Source organism: Pleurodeles waltl, chromosome 10 (genome assembly GCF_031143425.1).
Source record: "Pleurodeles waltl isolate 20211129_DDA chromosome 10, aPleWal1.hap1.20221129, whole genome shotgun sequence".
NCBI lineage: Eukaryota > Metazoa > Chordata > Amphibia > Caudata > Salamandridae > Pleurodeles > Pleurodeles waltl.
Window position 1 is genome coordinate 497,944,951 of NC_090449.1, and position 23,441 is coordinate 497,968,391.

Sequence of the window (23,441 nt, forward strand, 5' to 3'; positions counted from 1 at the left end):
CTTTTGGTAGCTGTAACCAGAAAAGGGACTTTAGATATATGTCAATACTTGCTCAGAAGCATCGGGCAAGGGTCCTTTTCTACTCACAAAAACCTTAAAACCACTTAAGGTGGCCTTATCTGAAAGCATAAATTTAATTACTTCAGAGGCTTTTGTTAAACCTCTCAATTACATTGGCTTAAATGAGTCAAGTACCAAAGAAAAGGGGGACAAACTGTTGATTTTAATGGAGTAAACATACATACATCATATACATTCTTATTTAAATACCAGTGGGTATATTATTCAACAAACTGAATACTGGCAGGGTAATGTATTGTTTTATAAGAATAAAAAGCAATAAACTATTTTTAAAAAGTAGTTATTTTATTTAAGTCATCTATATAAGCAGGAAGAAAGCGATATCCAAGTCTGATGATTTTTCTCAATGCAGTTGTTTAGTAATTGGCTAGCCTCAATGTTACACTTATTAAGGAACGTCTTTTAATAGAGGTACGGACAATGGTTTCACGAGAGCAACAACTTTTATCAAGCTGTGGGGTTTCAAGGGATTGAGGCAAGCAAGGCTCTGCTGTAATCATCTGCATATATATCAAACTTTCTTTCATTACAAAGAAGACACTTGATGTGGCATTAAGCGTAAATACTTTGTGGTAGTTTTTTTTTAATTTTTTTATCAGGGCATGTTCGGGGACTGAAATTATGCAGCAGGGTTGACAAAACAATACCACAAGAAATGGCAAATTATAAAGCGTAATGCGGCACAATCTGTGTGGTGCTGTATTGTTATTTTGATATTTTAACAAAGATTTTAATTGTCTGGACAAAACTGCACCTCATTAATACCAGTTTAACTCCTTAATACAGTAATCTGCAACTGAAAGGTGAATATATATCCAGGAAAGAGTTTCCCACGGTGCTGAACAAATGTGGTGCATTTTTAGTATCTTATGAACCGATTAAGCTAGAAATCATGTATTTTGGGGGGGGGGGGGGGCATGGAGGTGTAGCCGGGGGGGGCTTGAAAACTATAGCACATGAAGTATCTAGTAAAAAAAATTAAAAAAAAGAAATTCAAAATTACGCGGAAAATATCACACAAACATCACATAATTCCTGTGGGCCTGGGTATTTGTATCTCGAATTCAGGACCTTCCATGCTGTACTGATGAATGAATAAATGCTTAAAATGACAAAAGCACTAACAGATGAATCCTATGCATCAAACGTAATGTGCAGCGTCCCCTGCTTTTCTTGTAAAGGACTTTACTCCTAGGACTGATAATACACTCTCTTTTATTCTGACCAGGGACACCTCAGCTTTCTCGCACCACAATGAACGAACATATCTAATGATGAAAACTTAATCCTCACTCCAAGTACACCTTTGTAGTGCAGCAGTAGGATAGTAAAACAGCTCCATCAGTCTGTAAACCATCTCAAATCCTAATGTGGCATCCCCTCTTTTTCCAGTAAGGACAAATAACGGTCGATGATCACAGACCTTCAACACCCAGTTTTCCCAGCACAAGATTTGTGATCAATCCCTTTATGTATTTCGGTATAATAGATGTGCAGCTTCATCAAACCGTCTTAATCATGCTTTACATCATTCCCCACTTTTCATTCCAAAGAAGCACAAACAGAACTGCTAATTTACCTGAATAATGACCTGCAGTACCCTCTCAACTTTCTGCCTCCAGGATAAAGGATTAAAATCCCTTTGATTATAAACCACATTTGGAAAAAGGGAGAAAGGGTTGTTAACATAGGAGCATTTCTGCTGAGCCAAGAATTAAATATCATGAACAGTTGTTTGGGCAGGCACAAGATGAATAACAATGAGCAGCACCCCATCCCAATTTTAAAAATCATGACAAAGCGAACAAAACAGTTTTATAGCTGTATGTTTCCTTTGTAAATTATGGCTACAGCTCCCTTTTAAATGTGTGCTACCTCATGAAAGAATATAGCGAGATAATAACCACATCAACTTGGTCTGCCACCATGCACCTAAAGAATTGTCACTCCATACGTAGGCATCACATCTTAACTAGTTTAACCCCTTCTGTGCCGAGGACGTAGTGGTTACGTCCTTCGGCACAGTGCTGCTGTGCCGAGGACGTAACCACTACGTCCTCGGCACACAGCCCAGAAGGAGCGCTCTCGCTCCCTCTGTGTGCTTCCCCCCACCCCCCCAAAGTCAGGGATGGAAGGGGAAGCCCTTCCCCTCCCACCCCCGACCCCCCCAACCCCCCCTGTGACGTCAGCGCGCGCTGATTAGTCACAGGGTCTCCCCCATCGCGCTGGAAGCTCTTGAAAGAGAAATGCTTTTGCATTTCTCTTTCAATCCCATGGGGGAGGCCCCGAGAGGCTTCAAAGGGAAGGAAATGTATTTCCTTCCCTTTGAAGTCTCTCACAGGGTTTCAAAAGCCGGATTGCTTGCAAACCTGCTTTTGAAACCCCACTAGACACCAGGGATTTTTTTTTTTTTTTAATGAAACTGTCAAATGGGAGCGACCCCTTGGGCAAGGGTCGCTCCCAGGGGGGGCATTTTTTTAGGAAGGTCTTTTCTGCCCCCCCCCTGGGGGCAAATTGGCCTATTATTAGGCCGATCTGCCCCCAGGGGGGGCAGAAACCTCTAGGCACCAGGGAGCTTTGTTTTTTTTTGTGATGTTTTCTTTTTTTTTTAGGTGGGGAGCGACCCCTTAGGAAAGGGTCGCTCCCCTAGGGGGCAATATATATTTAGGCCATTTCTGCCCCCCTTGGGGGCAGATTGGCCTATTTTGATGAGGCCAATCTGCCCCCAAGGGGGGCAGAAACCATTAGACGCCAGGGAGTTTTTTTTTTTTTTTTACAGATGGGGAGCGACCCCTTGGACAAGGGTCGTTCCCCTGGAGGGGCAAAATGTATTTAGCCCATTTCTGCCCGCTTTGGGGGCAGATCGGCCGATCTTGGGGGCAGAAACCACTAGGCACCAGGGATCTTTTTTTTGCGCAGTCACCCAAGGGGCGCGACCTTGTAGGCAAGGGTCGCTCCCTGGGGGGGGGGGCATAGGTAGGGGGGGTGTTAGAAATGAGCAGCCAGACAGTTCTTCTTGGCAGGATGTAGTTTCTGGTTCAGGTTTCTTCTCCAGCAAGTGTCTGAGTGAATGCACAAGGAGCTGTCAACCAAGCCCAGCCAGACGTGGATTGTAAGGCACAGAAGGATTTAAGTGCAAAGAAATGCTCACTTTCTAAAAGTGGCATTTCTAGAATAGTAATATTAAATCCGACTTCACCAGTCAGCAGGATTTTGTATTACCATTCTGGCCATACTAAATATGACCTTCCTGCTCCGTTCAGATCAGCAGCTGCCACTTCAACAGTGTATGAGGGCAGCCCCAATGTTAGCCTATGAAGGGAGCAGGCCTCACAGTAGTGTGAAAACGAATTTAGGCGTTTTACACTACCAGGACATATAACTACACAGGTACATGTCCTGCCTTTTACCTACACAGCACCCTGCTCTAGGGGTTACCTAGGGCACACATTAAGGGTGACTTATATGTAGAAAAAGGGGAGTTCTAGGCTTGGCAAGTACTTTTAAATGCCAAGTCGAGGTGGCAGTGAAACTGCACACAGGCCTTGCAATGGCAGGCCTGAGACAAGGAAAAGGGGCTACTTAAGTGGGTGGCACAACCAGTGCTGCTGGCCCACTAGTAGCATTTTAATTTACCAGCCCTATGCACATAAAGTGCACCTTACTAGGGACTTATAAGTAAATTAATAGTCCAATCAGGTATGATTCAAGGTTACCATGTTTTAAGGGAGAGAGCATATGCACTTTAGCACTGGTTAGCAGTGGTAAAGTGTGCAGAGTCTAAAAACCAGCAAAAATGAGGTCAGAAAAAGAAAAGGAGGAAGGCAGAAAGTTTGGGGATGACCCTGTCAAAAAGCCAGGTCCAACATGACCCCCTCCCAGCCTAAAGCCAGGGAAGACTAATCAACACTCTGATGGACTTCCCTGCTTAAGGCGATAGAACATGGACAATGGCCCACTACTGCAGGGGCACTCGCCAGTTCTACGCCTTTCTGAACTCAGTGAGGCTTCTTTGTCTATACTCTCTGGGGCCACTGATCTGGCCCATGGGGAACCCTTCTCATCACCTGAGGACCCCATCTGTACAGCTCCTAACTTTAATTTGCTTACAGATGCATCCCAGTATGCAGACAGTATCACCATGGCCAACAAAGTGATGTGGCCCATTCCATTCCTTGGGTCTGACTTCTGTCCCCAACCCAGGGAAAACTCTGCCCACAAGGACAGAAACCAACAGATGCCACTGACAGCTGTCAGTGTTATGAGCCAGGCCCCTGACCATCCACTGCTAGGTGGAGACCCTGAGGGGGGGCCATTGGCTGAGCTTCTCCTCCAACTGGGGGGCTGGTAGGGAGCTCCCAAGGGATTCCTGTAGCATCCCAGAATGGGGGTAGTAACCCCAGGGGTCTTGCACCCCTTCTCCACTCTCACCAGGCCAGGGGTGGGTCCCTGATACTGGTCCCTCAGCCCAGGGTCTGTACTCTGAGGCTGAACAGAGGACAGGGGTGAGTCCTTCCTCCCCGTGCCTCCCCATAGGGGCTTACATACCCTCCTCTGGGGAGTGGTACTGCCAGACATCTGAACTGTTAGGGCACCCTTGGGGGTTGGCCCTCTCAGCTCTCCTGACACTAAAGGAAACTCATTCCCCAGAATGCAGTCAATGGGCAGCTGGGGACTAACTATGACCCGCCTCTGGGTCACCTCCCCACCCCACTCTAGGGACACCCGGGCCATGGGGCGGAAGAAATCTTCCCCAATGGCTGGAGTCACTCTACACACCTGTCCGGTGTACTGCTCTGGTGACACTAGTCTCTCCACAATCATGGTAAGACTAGCCCCTGTGTCTCTCAGAGCGGTGACTGGGATCCCATTCACTCCCACCTGGTGGAAGTGACGACTCCCACCCTCAGGGATCACCAGTTTACCCTCTGAGTCCACCTCCCAACTAAAGGAGATGAAGGCATGGTCTACGACCTGCCCCTGGGGACTACATTCCCCTAAGGCCACATGGGCCACCCCTGTAGAGGTCCCAATATTGGGTGAGTTCTTTGGACAGACAGAGTCCCCCTTCCTGTGTCCTATCTGGGAACACTCAAAGCTGCGGGGTTGGGAATGGGATGCTTTGGGCCACTGCCCACCAGAACCCCCACCCTGTTTCTCAGATGAGGTATGGGAACCCTTTCTTCCCCCCTTACTCTGGGACTCGTCTGGGTCATTTCTAACCTCCCCCTCACTTTGTTGGGGGGAACCGGAACTACCCTTCTCGGGGTCACTCCCAGATACCTTTTTGGACACTCTGGTGCTTGCCCAGAGGTCCGCCTCCTCAGCAAGCTTCCTGGGATCAGTCAGCTTACTATCCACTAAGTGCTGGCGCAACTCTGTAAAAGTAGTATTAAGCATATGCTCTCTCAGAATCAAGTCATATAAACCTTTATAATCAGCTACTTTGTTGCCCCGCACCCATCCATTCAGTGCCTTACTGGAGAAGTCAAAGAAATCTACCCATGTTTTTGTGGTTTGTTTGGTGCTGTCCCTGAACCTCTGACGGTATCCCTCAGGGGTCAGCCCAAACTTGGCAAGTAAAGTGGCTTTCTGAAGTGGGTATGTGTTTTGATCAGGTTGATCCAATGTGAGGAGTGTATCCCTCCCCAATGGCGGTACATAACTCCACATAGCTACCCCCCATTGCCCTTCAGGAACCTCATGAGCCCTTAGTGCAACTTCATAAGCAGCTAACCATTTATCTATGTCATCTCCCACCACAAAACTGGGCACCACATGTTGGGGTATACGAACCTTCTTTTCTCCAGCAGGTCCTGTCAGTATGCTGCCACCATTATTGCTGGATTCAGACTGTCTTGCCTTGATCTCCAGCTCCTTGAGACTCAGTTCATGAGCCAACAATAGTTTCTTTTCAGCCAAAGCTCTTTCAGCTTCCACCTGTTTGGCTGCTCTTTCAGCTTCCGCTTGTTTGGCTGCCCTTTCAGCTTCTGCTTGAATCTGTTTGGCTGTTCTTTCAGCTTCAATCTGTTTGGCTGCTCTTTCAGCCTCAGCTTGTTTGGCTTCTCTCTCTGCCATTCTCTCCTCCTGTTGAGCCTCAATTTTCAGTTTTGCCATTTGCAATTGGAACTCCCTTTCCTCTCTCCTTTCCTCTGCGGTCAGGCTTTGCATAGAGACACTGCTCCCTGGTCTGGAAGGGGGCACAATTGCAGTGGTAACACCATCCACAGATAGTGAAAATTCCTCTGAGGTGCCATTTTCTGGCTCCTCTTCCTCCTCATCCTCTAAATCGGCTTCTGCCCAGGCCCTCAGCGCCACTTGAAAGTCCTCCTTTCTGGAGGCCCCTTGGGTGGGTACCTTCAATGCCCTGCAGAATCCTCTTAGTTGTTTGACCGTATATGTATCCAACTGGACTAGGTCAAAGTCCCCTGTCTGAGACCCAGTCAGAGACATGTTGAGTGAGGATTTAGTTTTTGGAAATTGTCAGGAAAAAAAAACGGATTTGCAAAAAGAGATAAAAACCAAGTTGACCTTCAACTGTGGGTAGGTAGTGAAATACTTAGCTACTGTATGTCACTGCACAAATACAAGTCCTATCCTCACCGCTGATCACCAATGTTAGAAATGGGGTTTTTGGTTGGCAGTCAGGTTGCCCTCTGTCCAAGCAAGAACCCTCACTCTAGTCAGGGTAAGTCACACACAATCCAAAATCAGCCTGTGCCCACCCTCTGGTAGCTTGGCACGAGCAGTCAGGCTTAACTTAGAAGGCAATGTGTAAAGTATTTGTGCAATAAATCATACAATACCACCATATAGCACCACAAAAATACACCACACAGTGTTTAGAAAAATATATAATATTTATCAGGATAATTGTAGGTCAAAAAGAATAAAGTTGCAATGGGAAATTGTAGAGATATCACTGAAAAGTGATATAAAGTGTCTTAAGTCTTTAGAATATAAACAAAGTCTCTTTCAAGCACAAGTACCTGGTTTAGAGTGGAAAAATCTCCTCAGAGGGCCACAAAAGGAGAGGTGCGTAGAAAAAGTGTGTGCGTCGATTTCTCCCCAGCACACACGGACTTGCGTCGTTATTTTCCACGCGGGGAAGTCGTGCGTCGTTTTCCGGCGCGCGGACAGTCTCTTTCTGTGGATCGCAGAGATTACCAGATGTCCCGGGTCTGTGCGTGGATTTTCCTGCTTGTTTTCCGGCTGCGCGTCGTTCTGCGGTGCTGCGCGTCGAAGTTTCGATCTTACGGCAGGCGTCGCGTCGATTTCTCCTGGGGAGTCGGGCGGCGTTGTCCTTGCGAGGCCGTGCGTCAAAGTTTTGATCTCACGGCAGGCGTCGCGTCGATTTCTCCTGGGAAGTCGGGCGGCGTTGTCCTTGCGAGGTCGTGCGTCAAAGTTTCGGTCGCCCCGAAGGCGTCGCGTCGTTCAGTGTCGGTGTGCGGCGTTTTTCTTGCCGCGGAACAAGCTGTGCGTCGAAAATTTCGGCGCACGGAGCGTCCAAGTGGAAGAGAGAAGTCTTTTTGGTCCTGAGACTTCAGGGAACAGGAGGCAAGCTCTATCCAAGCCCTTAGAGAGCACTTTTACAGCCAGACAAGAGTTCAGCAAGGCAGCAGGCCAACAGCAAGGCAGCAGTCCTTTGTAGAAAAGCAGACAGGTGAGTCCTTTGAGCAGCCAGGCAGTTCTTCTTGGCAGGATGTAGTTTCTGGTTCAGGTTTCTTCTCCAGCAAGTGTCTGAGTGAATGCACAAGGAGCTGTCAACCAAGCCAAGCCAGACGTGGATTGTAAGGCACAGAAGGATTTAAGTGCAAAGAAATGCTCACTTTCTAAAAGTGGCATTTCTAGAATAGTAATATTAAATCCGACTTCACCAGTCAGCAGGATTTTGTATTACCATTCTGGCCATACTAAATATGACCTTCCTGCTCCGTTCAGATCAGCAGCTGCCACTTCAACAGTGTATGAGGGCAACCCCAATGTTAGCCTATGAAGGGAGCAGGCCTCACAGTAGTGTAAAAACGAATTTAGGAGTTTTACACTACCAGGACATATAACTACACAGGTACATGTCCTGCCTTTTACCTACACAGCACCCTGCTCTAGGGGTTACCTAGGGCACACATTAAGGGTGACTTATATGTAGAAAAAGGGGAGTTCTAGGCTTGGCAAGTACTTTTAAATGCCAAGTCGAGGTGGCAGTGAAACTGCTCACACAGGCCTTGCAATGGCAGGCCTGAGACAAGGAAAAGGGGCTACTTAAGTGGGTGGCACAACCAGTTCTGCTGGCCCACTAGTAGCATTTTAATTTACCAGCCCTATGCACATAAAGTGCACGTTACTAGGGACTTATAAGTAAATTAATAGTCCAATCAGGTATGATTCAAGGTTACCATGTTTTAAGGGAGAGAGCATATGCACTTTAGCACTGGTTAGCAGTGGTAAAGTACGCAGAGTCTAAAAACCAGCAAAAATGAGGTCAGAAAAAGAAAAGGAGGAAGGCAGAAAGTTTGGGGATGACCCTGTCAAAAAGCCAGGTCCAACAGGGGGCAACATTATTTTAGGCCATCTCTGCCCCCCCTGGGGGCAGATCGGCCTATTGGTATTAGGACGATCTACCCCCAGGGGGGGCAGAAACCTCTAGGCGCCAGGGCAAATTTTTTTTTTGTCTTTTTGTTTTTGTTTGTTTTTTTTTTTTTATTTTTTTTTTTTTAGAGATGGGGAGCGACCCATCAGGCAAGGGTCGCTACCCTGGGGGGCAAATTGTATTTAGACCATTTCTGCCCCCCTTGGGGGCAGATTGGTCGATTTTAGGTCAATCTGCCCCAAGGGGGCAGAAACCACTAGGCACCGGGGATTTGTTTTTTGGCGCCAATGTCACGCAGGGGGAGCGACCCCGTAGGCAAGGGTCGCTCCCGGGGGGGTGGGGGTTTGGGGGGCAAATTTGTTTTAGGCCATTTCTGCCTCCCCTGGGGGCAGATCGGCCTATTATTAGGCCGATCTGCCACCGGGGGGGGCAGAAACCTCTATGCGCCAGGGCAAATTTTTGTTTGTGTGTTTTTTTTGTTTGTATGTTTGTTTTTTTAGAGATGGGGAGCGACCCATCAGGCAAGGGTCGCTCCCCAGGGGGGCAAACTGTATTTAGACCATTTCTGCCCCCCTTGGGGGCAGATTGGTCGATTTGAGGTCAATCTGCCCCCAAGGGGGCAGAAACCACTAGGCACCGGGGATTTGTTTTTTGGCGCCAATGTCACGCAGGGGGAGCGACCCGGTAGGCGAGGGTCGCTCCTGGTGGGGGGGTGGGGGTTGGGGATGCTAATTTATTTTAGGCCATTTCTGCCTCCCCTGGGGGCAGATCGGCCTATTATTAGGCCGATCTGCCACCAGGGGGGGGCAGAAACCTCTAGGTGGCAGGATACATTTTTTTTGTGTGTTTTTTTTTTTTGTTTGTTTGTTTTTTTAGAGATGGGGAGCGACCCATCAGACAAGGGTCGCTCCCCTGGGGGGCAAAGTGTGTTTAGACCATTTCTGCCCCCTTTGGGGGCAGATTGGTCGATTTTAGGTCAATCTGCCCCAAGGGGGCAGAAACCACTAGGCACCAGGGATTTGTTTTTTGGCGCCAATGTTACGCAGGGGGAGCGACCCCGTAGGCGAGGGTCGCTCCTGGTGGGGGGGAGGGGGTTGGGATGCAAATTTATTTTAGGCCATTTCTGCCCCCCCAGGGGCCGGCTGAGCTAGAGGCCAAAATCCACAGGTAGGCACTTTGCAAAAAAACACCTCTGTTTTCTGTGAAAAAATATGTTGTGTCCACGTTGTGTTTTGGGCCATTTCCTTTCGTGGGCGCTGGCCTACCCACACAAGTGAGGTAGCATTTTTATGGAGAGACTTAGGGGAACGCTGGGTGGAAGGAAACTTGTGGCTCCTCTCAGATTCCAGAACTTTCTGTCAACGAAATGAGAGGAAAAAGTGTTTTTTGGCCAAATTTTGATGTTTGCAAAGGATTCTGGGTAACAGAACCTGGTCAGAGCCCCGCAAATCACCCCATCTTGGATTCCCCTAGGTCTCTAGTTTTCAAAAACGCGCTGGTTTGCTAGGTTTCCCCAGGTGCCGGCTGAGCTAGAGGCCAAAATCCACAGGTAGGCACTGTTTTCTATGAAATAATGTGATGTGTCCACGTTGTGTTTTGGGCCATTTCCTGTCGCGAGCGCTAGGCCTACCCACACAAGTGAGGTATCATTTTTTTCGGGAGACGTGGGGGAACGCTGGGTGGAAGGAAATTTGTGGCTCCTCTCAGATTCCAGAACTTTCTGCCACAGAAATGTGAGGAACATGTGTTTTTTTAGCCAAATTTTGAGGTTTGCAAAGGATTCTGGGTAACAGAACCTGGTCCGAGCCACACAAGTCACCCCATCTTGGATTCCCCTAGGTCTCTAGTTTTCAGAAATGCACAGGTTTGGTAGGTTTCCCTAGGTGGCGGCTGAGCTAGAGGCCAAAATCTACAGGTAGTCACTTTGCTAAAAACAGGTCTGTTTTCTGTGATGTGTCCACGTTGTGTTTTGGGGCATATCCTGTCGCGGGCGCTAGGCCTACCCACACAAGTGAGGTATCATTTTTATCGGGAGACTTGGGGGAACATAGAATAGCAAAACAAATGTTATTGCCCCTTGTCTTTCTCTACATTTTTCCCTTCCAAATGTAAGACAGTGTGTAAAAAAGACGTCTATTTGAGAAATGCCCTGTAATTCACATGCTAGTATGTGCACCCCAGAATTCAGAGATGTGCAAATAACCACTGCTTCTCAACACCTTATCTTGTGCCCATTTTGGAAATACAAAGGTTTTCTTGATAGCCATTTTTTACTCTTTATATTTCAGCAAATGAATTGCTGTATACCCGGCATAGAATGAAAACCCACTGCAGGGTGCAGGTCATTTATTGGCTCTGGGTACCTAGAGTTCTTGATGAACCTACAAGCCCTATATATCCCCGCAACCAGAAGAGTCCAGCAGACGTAACGGTATATTGCTTTCGAAAATCTGTAAAACTTAGAGAAAAATTTATGTTTTTTTCACCTCAATTTCAATATTTTTCTTTTTCAGTTGTTATTTTCTGTAGGAAACCCTTGTAGGATCTACACAAATTACCCCTTGCTGAATTCAGAATTTTGTCTACTTTTCAGAAATGTTGCAGTTTCAGGGATCCAGCGTTGGTTTCATGCCCATTTCTGTCACTGACTGGAAGGAGGCTGAAAGCACAAAAAATCGTAAAAATGGGGTATGTCCCAGTAAAATGCCAAAATTGTGTTGAAAAATTGGGTTTTCTGATTCAAGTCTGCCTGTTCCTGAAAGCTGGGAAGCTGGTGATTTTATCACCGCAAACCCTTTGTTGATGCCCTTTTCAGGGAAAAAAAACACAAGCCTTCTTCTGCAGCCCATTTTTCCAATTTTTTTTAAAAAAAACTAAATTTTCACTGTTTTTTGGCTAATTTCTTGGCCTCCTTCTGGGGAACCCACAAAGTCTGGGTACCTCTAGAATCCCTAGGATGTTGGAAAAAAAGGACGTAAATTTGGCGTGGGTAGCTTACGTGAACAAAAAGTTATGAGGGCCTAAGCGCGAACTGCTCCAAATAGCCAAAAAAAGGCTCGGCACAGGAGGGGGAAAAGGCCTGGCAGCGAAGGGGTTAAAGCCTGTGACAAAAACAGGGCCTGCTCTATTAGCCCTTTCTCTAATCACATGAACTCCCCAAAATCAAAAAAGCAGGCAGACGGTTGCCACCAACTGAGATAGAAAAAAGGGAAGTACATTCTGTTGCATTCAAAACTGGAACTTGTCTTACTAGCCATCCATTCATGACTGTATTACAGCAACATATCTTCCAAAGGGGCACACATACACTGTGACAGCTTGAGACCCATAAAGTCCTTCAGACAACATTAAAGAAAAAAACGGAAAGAAAACGGAACACACAAAACCAGCCCCATAAACTACTGTTTAAGCAAACAGCTACATTTAAGAATCTATGCTTTAAAGGCTGGGTTAATGAGTGTGATGCACAGCTCTGAAATATGGCGGGCACAAGTTTGAAACCTATCTAGGCTGACAGTCTTCCTTCCATTAAGTCTGGTATCTTAGAGTGGCATTAAATTTAGTAAAACGTCTGTCACTCCCAGTGCTTAAATATAGTCTAATTTTGGAAAAAAGCAGTACTTAGAAACCACATTACAAAAACAAGGCCTACTAGAACAAGAGCCCTAGTAAATTTAATACTCTCCAAATAGAAAGCTCACCCCCAAAAGCATGCCCTGGCTCTAAACACCATATAACACATGGCACAGATATGACAGAAGCACCATGCAGACCGTTGATGCTACAGAATATACTACCTAATGACCTGCAAATTCAGCACACGTAAAATCCTGCAGTGTAACAATACTGCTCACAACTATACCACCCAGGTAACATATACTCTAATATAGTCATTGGTGTGTTTGTAGTTAGCTAATTGGCTGGGTGAGTGAAGTGCTTCCTGCTGACGTGCAATCTGCAGTTTACAAGTTTTTATCCATGCATGACCAAGACCACTTTACATTCTTCCTTAGGCGCATATTAATAAAAAAGAATAATTTGATGTGTGTTTTGAAATGGCAACCATGAGCTAGCAAACACAATACAACAGGTTTATGATGTACAGCTACAGAATGTAATGCAATCCACTCTGCTTCCAAACACTTTAAGAGCTATGGCTGGATATCCCTCAAGCGCTGGCATCCGCTAATTACAACTGTTTGAAAGACTAAATCTTTCAAGTTTAGAAAAACAGCACTGAGGTGTATACAGATAACCCCCAAATATTTTTGAAAATGTAGTCGGTCAACAACATCCATTGCTTTAACCCACGCCTTTCAGTCATCTAATCTGGATGCCAAGCAACTACCTGTAGCTGAACCCACCCAAAACTAATTTTTAACAATGTTGCTGTATATCCCACAATAGAAGAGCACTAGTCAGTCAGCTGGGCTTTATATGGTATGTATGCACCATTCCTCATCGCCTAATTAGCCACTTTCACACTTCTCTGCTGCTCCTGGCAAGATTCATCTGACATCATCATCAGATAAGGTCCAATACAGAGAAAGGAGGAGTGGGACTGTGACTAATGAATCACAAAAAAAATCATGGGAAAATCCTCTCAAACATTACACGAAGATCAGTATAAATAAAGTTAAGATGTGCCTGAGTTCAATTACATAATACACTACTTAACCTGGAAGATTTTGCAGGCTTCTGCTGCAGCTCTCCGCTCTGCATCGATCTTCTTGCCCCCAATCCCATGCACTTGAATAGGCTGTGGCCACTTAACATGTAGCGTGACTTTCTGAAATGAGAGAAGATTATAAAGATTATATAAGTAAGGGTCCTGTGAACTTAATATGGAAGCAAGCAATAGGAAGATAGGAAATGCTGTGCACACAAAACACCATCAAAGCAGGTTGAAGAAATTACTGTAAATCACCTCTACACACCTTCTCTAACCCCAACAAATCAGTGCATATATCAGTTGAAGTCTTAGGTCTTTAAATGAACACACAGAACTAACTCACTCTACGCAAAGGGACAAAAAACTGCTGAAGAGTGGCCATTGTGCCTTATTTTCAACCTACATGAGAATCCTCATGCATGGACGGGGTATCTTCTCTCAAACACCTTCACCCCCTGGTAAAATATACCAACATACTTAAATTATCAGGCAAAGTAAAACAAGAACAATAAATAAATAAATAAATAAATAAAGTAATAATCTCACTTAGCAGGACATGGGCGAGTGGTTTAAACTTTCTCTCTCGATCGCGGGCAGGGTCGATTTTTTCAAGATGGCGGAACTCCCCTGCTTCCTATATCCCCGACCACATTACCCATAACCACTGCAACCCACTTTCATCACACAGACTCTGATCAATAGTTTCCTATGGGCAAATTCCACAGAGTTTCTGTCATGAAATGCAGGTTCTCCCAGTTTGAGGCAGGATTGGGCAGACATCAGGCTATATTACTGGGCATCACAGCTGGTCGTTATTAATGACTGGTTCCGGGCAGACAGAAGCAACCCTGCTCATAGGTTGGAGTTGGAGCTACTCTGCCATAATGGGTTGCTTCCACTACTATATGGCACATCAACCCTCCACTTGCTGCAGCCCATCAGCCGGGTTCCCATTCAGTGCTGGTATTCGGCCCTCTACCATATGAAATGGCATGGCACCCTCAACAGGGCAACCTCCCTCCTGCCCCCCTCCCAGGGTGTGGCTGTCCAAACCAGCCAGATTGGCCGGAATCCACACCTGGGACCTCTTTGGCATATCCACTCTGGGGGACACTCACATGAAATCCTTCTAGAATCTCAACAGAGGTACACTTGTCCTGGTTTTACAAATACCTTTAACTGTACCATGCTCTTGACAAATACAGAGCGAGATTAGATCCCCTCCTGGAATTCAGTTCCCTTGAATGTAGACTGGTCACAAACTAACTGGAAAGGGGCACCATCTCACGCCTCATCAAAACCCTGGTTAACAAGATGTGGGACTCACTGCTCACCCTCAGGGCTCGGTGGGAGAACAACGATGAATGGGCGCAAATGAAAATGGCCTCATACATACTGGCTATTCCAATGCACTTTCGTTTGAAACAATTCTGACTTTTTCATTGGATTTACTTACCCCCTGAGAGGGAAGTGTCCCAGGAGTATCTTTGCTGCCGCCACTTCCCATGCTCCCTTTATCACATGATATTGCACTATCGAGTGGTGAGAGAATATTGGTTGGAGATCAACAACAGGATTGAGAGGGCGGTTGGCTGTAATCTGGTGCTAGATCCCAAAACTATGTTGCTGGGTATTATGAATACGCTGGAGGAGACCCAGGATACGTGCGCCCTCAGTCACAGCATACCTTGTGGCCAAGAGAGACCTGGCTAGGCATGGGAAAGATAAACAGACACCACTGCTGCATGAGTGAACAAGGGGTATGGACTACTGCACAGCAACTGAGCAGCTGGTCTAAAAGGTGTGTGGGGTCCCACATAAATATGAGCACATATGGGCGCCCTGGACAAACTGTGGTGGACTCCCTTGCGCTACAACCCTAGAATTGAGATGGGGAGGACTCTCCACCTCCGGGCATAGAAGGAGAAGATACTTTATACCAGCAAGCTGCATATCATGAGTCTTTATGTTTTTTCTGATGCTGTATGTCATTGTCTTGTGTTTTGATACACCACTGGCCACCTCAAGTCTAGAGACCTGTGTTTCTGCATGGGACTATCGGGTCAGACATGAATGGGTTGTTGTTTTTGTGCTCCGGTTGACTTTTTCTTTGTCTAAAACAATAAAATGTGCTATTAAAAAAAAAGTAACAATCTCACTAACCCTCAGCTATTGACTTTGACAACCTAATTTGAGGCAAGACAGAAATCCCAAGATGATGTGTATGTAGTAAGTGGAACTAGCTAGAGATAGTTGTGCCTGTAATGGCAACATGGAAACTGGGGCTCGAGGACTGTTACATAATGTTTTTACATCAATAAATTGCAATCTTTACTAAGAGAAAAGATATGACAAAACCAAATCCACATACTCCCTGGAAATATGAAGTGTCTTTTAGAACACGCACAGGCTTTATATCAGTCAGTGAGAGGAGTCACGCCCTGGTGATGTGTGTAAACACACAGAAAAAATGAATGCTAGTATTTGGAAGACATATCAGACTGTGGAACTGAGAATGTCCACATTAACAGAAATTTCCATTCAAGAGTTGAATAAAGCAAAGTAGGGCATTTCTTTATCTTGAATTCAAATTGTTCCTAAATAGTGATAGTCTCAAGAAATTCTCAGGAGTTGACCTTGGAACCTACATACAAGTTTCAATAGCAGAGATGAAAGCAGACAAATGGGGAGGTGTTTGAGAGTATATCAGAAGTGAGATGATCAAATGAAAAAACCCAAAGATTTGCAAGGAGTTGCTGGCAATAAGAATCTTGTCTGGATAGTGATGTAGCCAAGACGTCTTCTCTAAGGAGATGTGCACACAGAGAGAGTTATTAGGATAAGTAAAGGTTTGGAAACAGAGCAGATTTCTCATACTTGTGGTGTGATGGGCAAGGGAACATCTAAGGATATTTGGTGTCAAAGGGGAGCTGTGATCTTATACAGGGTTCTTGATACCAGAGGTGATACTGTAGAGTGGCTGATGGGGAATCCCAGTGTTTGGACGGAGAAAAGTTCTCTGCATGGTCCTGTAGAGGTTGTGTTCCTACATCAAAAACGTCAGAGTAAGAGGTAGCTTTTTTTCATACTGTCTCTCTGCAGAGAGGATGATAATGCATGTGTGCTGGAGGCAATTTTGTGACAAGGATTAAGATCCCAAGTCGGGTGCTGTGGTCAGAGGGGTACACCATGTGAACAAATCTTTTAACGAGTGTGACTCTTATCAGCTCACATGGCTTTAAAGGACTTAAACAGAAAGAGCCATTTGGTTTTATCAGTAGGACAGACCTTTCTATTTGCCATCTGCTAGGAAAAAGGCCTGTAGTCATAAATTTGTCTAACAGTCATTTGCAACCTGGTTCTTTGCCCACCCACGTGGGATATGAATGGTGCATGTGTCCCATTTGGTTTTTAGAGGATGCGTTTATGGAGCATGCTTGAAACAGATGGCCATAGCCATGCTGAGATTCATTTTGTATTTGCTACATCCAAGTGGTACATAAGATGGAGGACTGGATGGAGAAGCAGGCAAATGAAGATTGCAGGGCTCCTCTACCCCCGTCAAAATCTGGAACATTCTAGGGATAGTTTTAGTGTTCAGACTGAGAAGCCTTAAAGAAAACAGAAAAAAGGGCCCCTTTGAAGCTAATTTTCACTAGCATTTTTATGGCCCACTGTCCTCTGGAAGGCTATCCCGTACATGTTAACAGGTAGTTAAGTGGGGCAGCCTCCTTTGCACCCTTGTTCTGGATTTCTCCCCCACTTGAGAGCCCCAGGGCCACCCACCTTCCTGCTCACACTTTGTGACAAAGACCTTGTCTGAACCACTCTGAGCGGAACACGCAAAAAGGGAGAAATGCTCAGAATTGACACACAACTACTGGCTGCCACTTTAGTGTAAAGATGGGGCAGAAATTTCCAGCCAGAGATGTTTTATGTGCTCCAGGGTTTAAGTAGCTACTGCTAACTCCCCTTCACACTTTTGAAAATAGAATGCCAAGAAATTCTCAGGGATATGGAATTCCTATCGCCCGACGCCCGCTCTTCGACTGTCAGTTTACAGAGAAAAGAAATATCTGCAGTTGAAGTAATATGTGTGTCCATATGTTAATGCTGTTCGAGCTTGTATTTATGGTTCATTAATGAAAAGCCTTCATTATTAGGGTAAGCGCTGTAAGTGAACATTTTAAAGGCACACTGCACTACTGACAGTGGTTCCAGTAAAAAAGAATTGCACACACTTGTTTGAAAAGTTTAACAATATGAGGCTAAGTAGTAGTAGTAGTAATAATAACTTTATTCGACTTTCAGCAAGTCATAAAAGTATCAAATAACATCTAAATATTTTAATACAATAAATAGAATAAAATAGTAAAAGGATAAATAACAAGAAAAATAATAATAATAATACATAGCATTAAATTTCCCATTCACAAATATTTAAATGAGCTGGTTAAAATTACACCACTACCCCCATTGACTTTCTTATAATTACTACAGAACATAAAAAGTCAGCCAAACTTCCACACATCTCGATAGAGGATAAAACCTAAAGGCTAACATACGCAGTACGACACTGGGGCAAATTAATCTTAAAAGAGGCACTAATAGGTGCTTTCTCTGCTTAGCATAGAATTTACAAAATAAGACCACATGAATCGTAGTTTGAGATGCCTTTGCGTCACAAGGACATGCCCTTAGAGTGGTTTTCCAGTCATTCATAGTTGGGAAGGTTACTAAGCGGTGAAAAGTATCTAACCTTAGTCTAGTAAGAACAAAGCGATGTCAGTGATTTACCACATTTACCAGGTAGGGCTGCATGCCCTCCGTTGACAAAATGAATTGGTTAGACATAACACTGGCCTTTTTTGATTCTGCCTCCCATCGCAATTCTTCTAAATACTTTAATGCCAGGGCCCTCAATTCATTCCTGGTGATTTTTCCCAACAAGACTGGGTTTGTGTAATAATCTTTACTACCCATATTTAAAAAAAAAAAAAATCATAATAGATCTCAACCAGGGGACCCTCGATGAGTATGTTGACATCATGCAGTCAGACAGAATGGCCTTATTTAATCCAGTGTGTTCAGAAGTCCGGACTTTATGCCATAGCAATAATGGTTGGATCTTTATCAAGTCAGCTAGAAAGGGGACCCCCAGCTCTGAGTGGCCGACATACGATGATGTACCATTTGGTACCAGTAACAGGTCTCTGAGAAAGTCATTTTCCACTGTCTGAACCGGGTTACAATTGATATACCCCCAAATTCCTGACCCATACATAGCACCCGGAACACACTTGGCTTTATAGATTTTTATCATGTTCAGCGGGGTAATCCCCCGAGCCTTTTTGAAAAAAGCCTTAGAGCCGCCGTTGTTTTAATAATCTGATCTCTTTTCGTTTTCATACAATTAACCCAAGAACCCTGTTTGTCAAAAATTATGCCCAAATATGAGAATGTTGGAGCTATTTTGACCCTCCCATCCTGGATGGTGGTATTGTAAATCTTACTGCGTTTCCCACCGCAGTTCATAATAAACGTTTTGGAACGATTAACGGCGAGTCCCCAGTCTGACATAAAAGTGATACAGGTAGTTAAAAGTTTTTGAAGAGCTAGTGGGGTCCTGGCCATAAGTACTGCATCATCTGCATAGAGTAATACCGGGACAGCACGATTACCTATTTGGGGTAGATCTTTACATTTACTTATCAATTCACCTTCTAAAGTATTTATATACATTGAAAACAGGAATGGAGCAAGAACACAGCCTTGGCGCACTCCTCTATGTATGCCAAAAGGGCGAGTGCATTCCCCTCTTAACCCATACCTTACTCTTGCTCTACACCCTGTGTACATATCCCGTATGAATTGAATTATAGTTGGTTCTACCCCCGTGCTGCTTAAGATGTCCCATAGCTTGTCATGTAGTACACAGTCAAATGCTGATGATAAGTCTATGAAGGCCAAATACAAGTTACCTGCTCTAATCCTTGTATACTTTCCAATAATGATGCTTAAATTCAGGCTCTGTTCCACTGTACCAATACCTTTGCGGAAGCCATACTGTACAGGAGATAAAACGCCCTTTTCTTCCGCCCATATTTGCATTCTGTTCTGAATGATTCTCCCTGCTAGTTTAGCTGATGTATCCCAGTAGGGAGATTGGCCTATAGCAAATCTGGATTGAGGCGATCACCTTTTTTTATATATTGGGACAATATTAGAGTCTCGCCATGATGGTAAGGGTCCTTGAATACAAATGGCCATCAATGTCTGCGTCAACAGGAGGACCCCATAGCTGTGTATTGGTCTTATATAAATCTATCGGAATGCCATCAGGACCCGGCGCTTTCCCCGCTTTACTTGAATTTATGGCTTCCACTACCTCCTCTAGGCTGTACTGAGGGGTTATGATCAAACGTAGGCCTTCCTGGGGGCCTAGGCCCTTGACGGAATCTGTGGGGTTTATATCACTGACCTGCGAATATATCTTGGAAAAGTATGCAATCCAGTCCTCTTCAGAAATTGCGATTTCCATCCTAGGGGTATCTCGATCCCCTAGCACAGGAGAATGTATTGTTTTCCAGAAGAGGGTATGATCCTTCATACAGCTTGCTTTGTGTAAGGTTTCCCACAAGGTTCTTGTCAAGATCAATTTCCTTTTCTTCATGGCTATCTTATATTCCTGTCTACACATACGTATTTCAGTCAGGCATTTTTTTGGGGCACTTAAGGCCTTTTTTAGTCTCTTATGTGCTTTTGTACAATTATGGTTAAACCAACCCGTTTCCCTTTTCAGCCCCATCTTACCTCTTCTAATAGTAAGAGCTGCTTTTATGGCTTGCGTGATCTGTGTAAAAGCACTTAAACATTTTCCTGGGTCTAAATTCTCACTGAGACGTTCTGCAAAGGCTTGATTGCAATCACATATTAACTGTTTCAGTAGGATTTTTGGGTCTGTCTGAGACCATCGCAGTATGTATCCATTGCGCAGAACTAATTCAATGTCATTTACTAGCGTGGCCCCCTCACCCTTAGCCGATATAAGAGGGGTTAGTGAGAGGTTCAGGCTCTGAGGAAAATGATCACTAATTGCAATATCGTGCAAAATATAGTTCGTAAGGTAGTGTACAAAGTGGTTTGACATTAAGACATAATCAATCACAGTATTAGCACCCCTTCCATTGTAAGTTGGTTTAAACTGAGATTCATCCAAGTGTAATTCACTTACAAAAGACAAGCTGTAAGTTTGAGCCATTAAATTTATTGCATCTCCTTGGATATTATGTGCGAAGTGAAGTCTTAAACCAGTGCCTTCAGGATCCCAGCCACATACCTTTTCCGAGATTTCTTTACAAGGACGGACATTAAAATCACCACCCCAAATAATGAAAAACTTGCATCTATTATTTGCACATTTTCTTTTTAGATCGTCTCCCATCGCCATTAGAATATTAGAAAATTCTCCTGGAGATGAATTATTATAAAAGTTAATGATTACCAGATGAGTCTTATGATCCAAATTACTCTCTATCATTTGGCAGTACAAACTCATAGTTTGCATCTCTAAATTCTGTAAGCATAACTTATTAGAAATATATGTGCATAGTCCTCCTTTTGGCCTGCCATGTCTGGTCTGTGCAGTTGGTGTGTGGAATGTTTTATAGCTGTTTATGTGGACAGGGTTTAATAGCCAAGTCTCCTGGAGACATATACATGAGAAATCTTCTATGAAGTTCACCCAGATCTCATTACTGATCTTATTAGTTAGACTTGCAATATTCCAATAAAGTAAGGCTATTTCCACTTTCTGTTGAAGTTGACAATACTGGTCATTTAGAATTCGAAGAGGTGTGCTACCATCTATTGAGTGAGTTACATTTGTAGGGGAGTTACTCTGGTTTAACTGGATTCCTATTATGTTTCTTACAGGTGCCCCTATGTGGGATATATCTTCCTTAATCATCCCAGGCCCTTCTGTATATACTTCCTGAAACGATTCGTGGGAAAGGACTTTCTTCTTATTGAGTCAATCTAGATCTTCTAAGTATGTAAGAGGATGGAATCTATTACACAATGGGATAGGGTTTGAGCTGGTTATAGCTGTTCTTTTTACTGGTTGTGGATTCTTGAAGTTATACCCCACCGGTCTTTGATAAAAGAAACCTAGAGGTAATAGCGAGATTCCTTGGGGTGTAGCTTGCCTTGCTCCTAATTCGCGGATGATTCTATCCACTACGTCTGGAGATCTAAATGAGAGGACCACACAGTCTCCTTCCAGTGCTTTCTTACTACTTCCTATCCACTTAACTCTTCTGACCATTTTTATGTCATCAAAGAGGACCCCCACCATTCCAGAGCCCAAACGTGTTCCTATCCAGTTAAGGGCCTTGTTTCTCAAAGCTGACCATGATTCCCGCTGTTGATCATCTATAGATGGAACATTAGCCAAGACCACTACATACGGAGTTGCCTCCGGAGGGAGATGTAATAGATCACTTGGCAAGTGTACGGGCTTTGAGGATCTTGTCCTGCTAGATTGACTCCCTCCCAAGTTTAAATGGGGCTGGGTTGTCACCCTCCTAGGTAGAATATTATTTGCTAGCTTTGATAATCTAGCATTTGGATCTGTTGGAAGTATTTGTACTTTAATCAAAAGGCATTGGAGTCCGGTATAATTGATTAGGATTTAATACTGATGGTGGTGGTTGTAGCTTTATCAGGGGGTTTACATTCAAATGTGCGTCATTTGTTCTGTCTTGCGTGACAAACTGGATATTACGCTCATAGTTTGGAGTCAGCAGTGGTGTACTGGAATCTTTTTTTGCGTAATATATGTCTTCACATTGTAAGGACTTTATGATTCCTAAACCTGCCTCAAGATTACTCTCCACCCCTTTTAGACACTCTAACATAGAATCCAAAGTGGCCCGATAGATGATTTCAAAGTATTTACTAATTCATGAAGATTTATAAGGAGGGATCATGTCGTATCTAATAAATTACTTGAAGATTTCTTTCGAGATAATTTATTTGGTGTTTTTTTTACTAGGGTGGTTATTAAATCTTTCTTTGGCAGTTTTTTGGGGGTCTTATCTACCGTTCCCACCTCGTTTCCTTGGTCGTTTAGCTCCATGAGAGAGATCATCCAGGGAGTGAATTAGATTTTAAGTATCTTTAATACATCCGTTTGCGTGCCTTACTTCTGTATTCACAACCCTGTGATCACCAAGCGAGGAATTATTATGCATCCCAATATTTCCTAATAATTCAGAAATTGTTCTTTAGGCATCGACAGTTTCCCTTCCACAGTAGCAATTTGTTTGTCTATCATCCCCATCGCCCCTGAAATATATTTTAATATAGATGTGCTATCTTTTAGACTTGAAGGGTGATTCCATTTTTAATGCTTCCTTTTACCCATATTTTATATGGTATCAAACTTATTCCTATATGGATGGTAGAACAAAACAAAAGTACCAATTGAGTTAATTGACCAGTTGACTACAATACACTGTCCTAATTAGATAACCTAAGAATTAGCAACAAAATCACAGTCAACACTCAATATTCGCAGTTCCCAGCTTGCTCCAAAAAATCAAATGTCATATATGAAGGAACGACCTCACTTGTGTAGCCGATGTGCAAAAACCTCTTGCAATGCTCCTGGGCCTTTCGCACCCCATCAAAGGCTGAACAAGACAGGAGGAATCCTCATCTGCCCGGTGTAACTGAGGCTTCCTTTTCTCCTTTAACCACAGAGTTGTAAAAGACTGTTCCAGGGGAGGCCAAACTAAGAATTAAAGGGGGGGGGGGGGGGCAGCCCAGCCTCTTCCTGGCTAAGGACTGGCCCGCCTTTGGCCCGGGCTCCGCCCCTCATCACTGCGGGAGCGCTTCCCAGCAGATGAAGGGCTTCCCTGCAGCCAATCAAAGCGTTCCTGCGAGGCAGGCGCTCTCAAAAAGATAAAGGGCTCCTGCCCTGGCATCAGCTACAGCGCGTCCAGCAGGAGCGCTTCCCAGCAGATGAAGGGCTTCCCTGTCCTGCAGCCAATCAGAGCGTTCACGCACGGCGGGCGTTCTCAAAAAGTTAAAGGG

The 23,441-nt window shown here is 44.5% G+C and overlaps 1 protein-coding gene across 2 annotated transcripts in view; it reads right to left on the reverse strand.

Moving 5' to 3' along the window:
• The window catches only part of DHX30 (DExH-box helicase 30), a 501,635-nt gene that overhangs the window by 446,761 nt on the left and 31,433 nt on the right, over nt 1-23,441 (reverse strand). For both annotated transcript variants that reach the window (XM_069210866.1, XM_069210867.1), the window contains exon 3: nt 13,350-13,460. In XM_069210866.1, coding sequence (XP_069066967.1) covers nt 13,350-13,460 — 111 coding nt within the window. The remainder of the gene's footprint in view (nt 1-13,349; nt 13,461-23,441) is intronic.